The sequence below is a fragment of the Brassica oleracea genome, unplaced genomic scaffold (assembly GCF_000695525.1).
Source record: "Brassica oleracea var. oleracea cultivar TO1000 unplaced genomic scaffold, BOL UnpScaffold00578, whole genome shotgun sequence".
Lineage (NCBI taxonomy): Eukaryota > Viridiplantae > Streptophyta > Magnoliopsida > Brassicales > Brassicaceae > Brassica > Brassica oleracea.
The window spans coordinates 77,086-85,047 of record NW_013617421.1 but is presented as its reverse complement, the minus strand read 5'-3'; the positions used below and the strand labels follow the sequence as shown (position 1 = coordinate 85,047).

Below are 7,962 nucleotides of genomic sequence, written 5' to 3'. Positions count from 1 at the left end.
TATAACATTCTAGTAATTTTCTCTATATTTAATGATATATCAACTTTTTTTCAAAGTTCCCCCACACGATATGTTTTTAAGGGATGCAACAGAATCGGAAATAAAGGTAATACTAAGTGTTGAGACTGGGCACTTGGTCTGACATCGCTCGATCAAGCTTAGTGAATCGGTCGATCAATGTGTTGTCCCGAAAATATCGGGTTGATCTCGGGTGATTATTGAAGAATGATCGATTAAGGTTTTTCCACCAAATATCAAAATTTTGTTTTTCTATCAAAACATAAAACCGTGTTTTCCTAAAATCTAAACAATATTTTTATGTTTAACCAATAATAATATTTTTTTACATAATAATCATTTAAATTATAAAATTATTATTTATAAGTTAACCATTAAAACCATTAGTTCATTAGCTTAAATGAGTTATGGATTGATCCAATAGGTTGGATTAATCCATACCTCATATATATATAAGCCAAAACAGTTTAGTTATAGTTTGGTTTCGGTTGGTTTACCTATTTTAACACCCTTAGCAATAGAGATGTTAATTCCACATCTACAAGTTGTTCTGGGTTTTTTTTATGTTTTTCTTATTATACTGATTTTTTTCTCAGTAATGTGATATATATTTAATTTTTAGGGAAAACCTTAATCTATTTTCAGTTGTGCAACACTAATGGGTTGCATTCACTCCAACATACTTTCAACTAAAATATTTTAAATAAAGACTCCATGTTTGAAAAAAGAATTACCCAAAATAAAGACTCCAAATTTTGAAAGTCATTTCCACACTTTTTTATTTTTTATTTTCTGTCCTAAAACATTAGTTTAATAATTTATATATTCTTATACATTGTTTAGGTCAATATCTCGTAATTATGTTATGATTATGAGAAATAAGTAAACAAAAAAATAAGATGATCAAGAGAAGAGTCATATCTCATGTGTCACCATTCAATCCACAAGACTTGTAAAGCTTGAGTCTTTGGAGTCGCTTTTACAAGGATTATCAAATATGTTATATTTATCCAGAGATCTATTAGGGAAATTCATTTCAAAGTGGGTACGTATAAACCATCTACTTACATGGAATATTTTTCTAGTCCCAGGTATGAGAAATATCATACTGCAATGGAAGATAAGATAGAGCCTCATGAGAAGAATCATACATGGATCTGATCACATTACCATCAGGGAGAAAGCTTGTTACTTGCAAGCGGGTCTTCAAAATTAAGGACAGAGCATCACCGTAAAAAAGAGTTAAGTATAAAGCTCGGATTATTGCAAGGTTTCAGTCAGAGATAGGGGTAGACTACAATGAGATATTCTCACTAGTGGTTAGACATACTTTCAAGAGAGTGTTGCTGGAGCTGGTAGTACGTCATCACTTAGAGCTTGAGCAACTTTATGAGAAGAGTGTTTCTTCATGGAGATTTAGCAGAGGATACACATGACTCAGCCAGATTTTTTCCAAGTTCACGGGAAAGAATAGCATGTCTGAAAGCTCAAGAAGTCACTTTATGAACTTAAGCAATCTCCAAGAAAGTGGTAGAATAAGCTTAACATCAATAAGATCAAGTTGGACTACATCAGAAGTCTTTATATATGATTGTTGTGTCTACATGAAAAAGTTAAAGGACGTTTGGTGCTCTAATTGGATGGGATAGCTGAGTTTTGAATATATCTATATTTAAACATATAGTTTTTATTAATTTTTGGATTTTTTGTTTTATTTAAAATACATTAAACTGGGAAAATAAACTTGTTGATAACCAAATCAACCAATACATTTAAATAAACTTTAAATCATTTAGCTATCAAAAATATATATTGTTATTTTAGTTTTGTATTTGTTGATTACTTACAATTAATCTTTTAAAATATTCTATTAGTGTTTTTTGTGTGTTTGTATTTGTTGATGCACACTTATAACTATTTTGGTAAATTTATAAACGGTTAAAACTCTATAAATTAATAATGTTGGGACTATGGTATTTTATTACTTTATAAAAACTTTATTTTTTTAGATTTTACGTATGTACATTAACTAAATTTTAGAAGATCGACTTAAATATTTTTTTATTATATTATTTAGTGTATATGAAATATACTTCATAAAATTAAAATATTGTTTTAGATATAACTAATCTAAATATTTTAGAAAATATATTGAAGTGTTAATAAAATAATAAAGATGAACTACATTGTGAATATAAAATAAACAATACAATGTTTTGTCTGTACATATATAAACTATATATAAAAATTATTAATTTCTGATTTTAATGTGGACCACAAATTTACATAGGACTTTCAAAAAAATATATAATCTTATTATCTTATCGACTTGTGTCATGTTTTTAACTGGCTCAACTTGAAATCGAAGAAATTTATTAATTTACCGTATTTATTAATTTATCGAGTATTAATTTAAGTTTCTACTGTATTTATAAAAAATATGATATATACGTTGATTTTAGCTTATAAAATATTGATATATAAGTTGGTGTTTAGCTTATAAAAAACTCTAAATTATTTATTAGTGTTTTTATTAATGTTTCTCTAGTTTTGTGCAGTTATATTTAACTTATTTTTTAATCTGATATATATATATTAATTTAATGGTGATATATGAGTTATTAGTTATTGATATAATTTAATAGTCTAGTCAAAAAGTAAATATTTATATAGGAATTTACATTAATGGTGACATTTGAGTTAACAGTCATTACCATATTTAAAATTTTTACCCAAAAATAAAAATAAAACTGTAAAGAAAATTGTACATGTTACAATTAGATTAATGCTATGTTACATATAATCATGGTGGAACCGTATGAAAGAGTATAAGCGAGATTTAAAAAAAAAAAAAAGCGGATATGTGTTGGAAGCGTATATCCATATATAAATATATATTAAAATATGAGAAAATTTAATTTATGACAAAAAAATTATATAATTCAAATTAAAATAAGGAATTTATTCATTTATAATAATTTTGAGTGATTTCATATTATATTGCTGAAAATAGAAATAAATTAAGTTTATAAAAATTGCTATCCAATTAATTATTTTAATATTTCATAAATAACTGGCCCAGTATATTTAAATACTATCCAGCTAATTATTTTTAATATTTTATAAATAACTGACACAATATATTTAAATAAATATTTTATATCTCTAATAAAAAGTCAGTGCATAAAGATAATTCTTAGTATTATTTTTAATTTTGCATATTTCTATTCTATTTATTTTAATATTATTAAATTTTAGATTTTATAATAAAACATAAAAACATGATTTTAGATTTAATTTATTTATTTATTTATTGTGTTTCTTTTTAAAACGGAATCATAAGCTTCCAAACGAAATCATAAGCTTCCAAACGTAATCATAAGCTTCCAGCGGATTTTTAAATCATGAGCTTTCAAACGGAATCATAAGCTTCTAACGGGTTTTTAAATAGTATATTTTAGAAGCGTTTGGAAGTGAAATTCCGTAAACTTTAATAAAGTTTCGATTCCGATTCTAGTCCCGAAGCTGGAAGCGAATGTCTGATGAAACTTCTATGCAACCTACGATTAATGTCATGTCAGATTTTTCAAAAGTCATATTATATCTTTTTTCTGCGGTAATAACACATATATAAATCATTTCACAAATATTTTTTAGGGGATTCTTTGAATGAAATTATCCGATGCATGGGAATGTTCAGAAGAAGATTAGCAATGGTGATTTTGTGGGGGAGATGGTGCTAATGAATTGTATCAGGATTAAGCTAAATTTATGATATTTTCAAGAATATCAAAATGTCATTTTCCAGGATTAGTAGCATATTAGTGCTCGGTCCCGTACTACGTACGGGAAAAAATTCTTAATTTTTTGTATATTTAAAATTAAATTATCTATAATCTTTTTAAAAGTTTATCAGAAAGAGATGAGTATATACTTAAATAAACCATAAACATATTTATCATAAATAACTACAAACATATAAAATTCAGTTAGCTTTGTTTTAAATTTTACATTGATCTTAATTAGCTCACGAATAATATATTAGTTCGAAACTTTTCACTTTTTATGTCTTGTTCTTCTTTTTTTTGGTAAATTGTTAAGTTTTATGTCTTATGTCTTATGTCTTGTTCTTCCTTTTCTAGTTAACTCTTAACATGTTTTTCTTAGTTCGTAACCTGTAACTTATGGTTTATTTTTCTTATTAGATTTAGTATTCCAATTGCAAACAAAAACAATATTTAAAATCCAAAAACAGTAAAATATTATGTAACAGAGACACAATTTTACGAAAGCAAATCAAGAGATAAATATCAGTACGTAAAAGTGGAAGTTATCAGACTCTTTATTTTAAGAACAGAGGATAGTTAGTACTTAGTGTATGCTATCTTTTAGTTATATATGACATAACGGATAAACTCACATACTCATCACTAAAGCATCTAACATCTAGTTAATACTCGTACTGAGATGGTGATGTGAAAGCATAGTTACAGAATTATATGTATTAATGAATAATCGAACACTAATTTGACAGAAATACATACATGTAGCTTTTGATCAAAAAAAAAATACATACATGTAGCTAATATGTACCTCTGTTACTTCTCTCTTGAAATTTGATCAATGTTTCGATGGCAGTACTGGCATTGCATCTTTTCAACCCTTGAAGTTCCTATAACCTTATCAAAACCAACTTTCTCACTCAATATTTGAAACATTAATCGATAGAGAAAAAAGTATCAAAATCGTTACTGCTACTGTACCATGTACCATGTCTACGTCTGCTTTCTATCTTCCTTCTCCGTCTTTTTCATTTTCTGCCAGATCTTAAAGTGAAGTTTCTTTAAACTGGTAGAATCTCCATCAACTTAGATCCACCAACCACCATATCCATTGTTTCTCAAAATTTCTTCACCCTTAACAAGTTACAATGAAGCAAAACTGCACATAGGAGTTTGATAGCGTAACTTTATTACAGGAAGAGTAAGTGGAACCATTGCAAAATTATAAGAAATTACATTGAAGGCAAATAGACATGAATTTATAGCTTCGTGAATTAAACTTCCTCCACAGAAAAAGTAACAGTTTTGAAATCGTGTTTGTGATCATGAAGGGATAAATATTAGAAATTCTAAATATTAACGATTTATGTAGGGCATTTAATTTTTTCTGTTTTTTTCTGCTTTTAGATTTTTTTTAAAATTTTTAATTTTATTTCATGTGTCCGAATTTTGTTGGTCACGTGAGTTGTGCTTTATTATATAAAAAATGTAATGGAGTACGATTAAAAAGACCATAAATTAAAGAAAAACAACAGAATGATACTATATATCTAGACTAAAGCGATATTATTATTTTTTTTTACCTTTTCTGGTAAAAAGCGATACTATTATTATTAGCGAGTAAATCATTTTTACCAAGATGCATCATCCAGCTATTTGTATAATAATTTGTGTTCTATATTTTTGAATGATTTCAATGTTGTAACTTATATAATCATATTTTTGAATGATGTCGTTATCTGTTGTGTTATATTTTCGGTGATCGTTTGATAAGAAAATAAAACTTATCAGCTTTTCCAGTGAAATTTTTTTTTCATAACCGTTGGATAAAAACTCTATAACCGTCACTAACTGCCGAAATGTTTAAATAAAATCTCTCTCCACACTACGGAAAGAACTGTTGATTTACAAAAAAAAAAAAAGAAACAAAATAACAGAGATTCACACGAAAATGGAGAAAACAGAGGAAAGCGTTGGGATCAGAGTTTACACGACGGCGACTCCGCCGCAAAAACCATCACCACCACTGTCTGAGTCACCAAAACCCGTCTCAATCTCTTCACTTCCTACACTCCCGGTAGGAGCCGCCGCAGGAGGAGGAAGAGGTCGAAAACGTCGCATGGTGGCACAAGGAGTCCAAAAAACGGTATCAAAGACATCAATGCTCGTAAACTTTCTTCCAACAGGAACGCTCTTGATGTTCGAAATGGTTCTTCCTTCAATCTACCGCGACGGAGACTGTAACGGAATCAACACGCTCATGATCCATCTCCTCTTGCTTCTTTGCGCAATGTCTTGTTTCTTCTTCCATTTCACCGATAGTTTCAAAGCATCCGATGGGAACATCTATTACGGTTTCGTGACGCCGCGTGGGCTCGCGGTTTTCATGAAACCGCCGCCCCCGGAGTTCGGAGGCGGTGATGTGATTGCGGAGGCAGAGATTCCGGTAAGTGATGATAGGTATACGTTGAGGGTTAACGACTTTGTTCATGCGATGATGAGCGTTTTGGTGTTTATGGCGATTGCGTTTTCGGATAGAAGAGTCACGGGTTGCTTGTTTCCAGGGAAAGAGAAAGAGATGGATCAAGTTATGGAGAGTTTTCCATTGATGGTTGGAATCGTTTGTAGTGCTTTGTTTCTCGTTTTCCCGACCACACGCTACGGTGTTGGATGCATGTCCGCTTGAATTTCCCTTTGGAGTAATTTGTATTTATTTTCTTTATATCCAAATCTAGAGTTAGATAATTTGAACCTATCTCTATTTTTCTACTGTTTATCTATTGTCTTGTGAAATAAAGTTCTTTCACAGTTGCATACTGAGCGGAATATGATAAACAAAAACAAGAAATTGACACAAAAAATATCGAAATTTGGTTACCATTTCCTAATTAGTAAAACGAATAAACATGAAGAAAAATTATTAATGGAATTTAATGATACCGGATTCGAAAAAACTGGTTCTCTCCGAGAGAGGCTATTAACACAAACAATTACCAAACTTTTTTTCAGATTTTTTTGCTTTTCTGGCGGCTTTGGTTGACTGGACATCTAGGGGTAAAACACTGTTTCGGTGCGGGCGCGAGAGTGGTACCAAATCGAAGTAAATTCTGAATATTAGATATGACCTGTTATTATGTGTAGAAATAGGCCAACATTTCTATTGGCAAATAGGGGGTTCCAAGTCCTGTCAGATTCTTTTCTTTATCAATTACTTACCACAATCATCACATATCTCTGTTGATATCGTATATTTCATCTAATTTGACATATGATGAAATATCAACTAAACTTCTCCTTCCGTCAATCTTCTAAGGTTCTCGTTTATCATCCATGGCCAATCATGTCTATGATTTCAATAGTGTTTGCCTTTCTTTTCTGGGCTCTTACTGGACAGTTGGGCATATACATAACGTTTATTTTGGATCATTTACGGTGTCTTCTTCCTTTAGGAAGAAAAGTTTCTGGCATATGCACGTCAATGTGGGCGTTGTAATATTGTTGGCCTTTTCTCCGGTGCGGTCCACGCCCGGCAATTGTCTTCCATCAGTAAGATTTTCCGGTAATTGTGTTTTACATTTTTTTTTGCCGGCAAAAAAGTCTTTTTAAACCGCCATGGCAGTGGGTTGGAAGTCTATTAGAGCGCCTCTAATGAGAGGTTTTATCCATCGGAGTCCTAAAAAATACATATATATATATGTACGTATATGTATATATTATATGTGCATATGTAATTGTGGGTCCATGACTTTGCGAAAAACCCAACTCAAAGTTTCTAAAAAAAAAATTTTAAAAAAAACTTTGGGTTGGGTTTTCCACGATTTGAACCCCATAATTATATATGCACATATAATATATATATGTGTGTTTTTAGGACTCCAATGGATAGAACATCCCATTGGAGGTGCTCTTAGTGATGCTATATGTTTTCTTCTATGGATGTGTCTCATGGTCAACGCTATACTCATGGCAGTCGTTCAAGTTGCTCTCTTGGATTGTAGAAAAAGGTTAATGTCTGGTTTGGTTATTATTTCTATTTTAGGAAAAAGAATAATATCCCACAAGACTTACGGGAAGACTTACACCAACGGTTATGTAACTGAAACTCACCAACCCCTACAAAAGGAAGTCATTATCTCCATATAGGCTAATGGAAAAAAAATAT

The 7,962-nt window shown here is 30.2% G+C and overlaps 1 protein-coding gene across 1 annotated transcript; it reads left to right on the top strand.

Moving 5' to 3' along the window:
- The first annotated feature begins 5,748 nt into the window (after positions 1-5,748).
- LOC106319691 lies at positions 5,749-6,486 on the top strand. The gene has a single exon (XM_013758069.1). The coding sequence runs from the start codon at positions 5,752-5,754 to the stop codon at positions 6,484-6,486; it is 735 nt and encodes a 244-aa protein (XP_013613523.1). The 5' UTR covers positions 5,749-5,751.
- Positions 6,487-7,962: the final 1,476 nt, after the last annotated feature.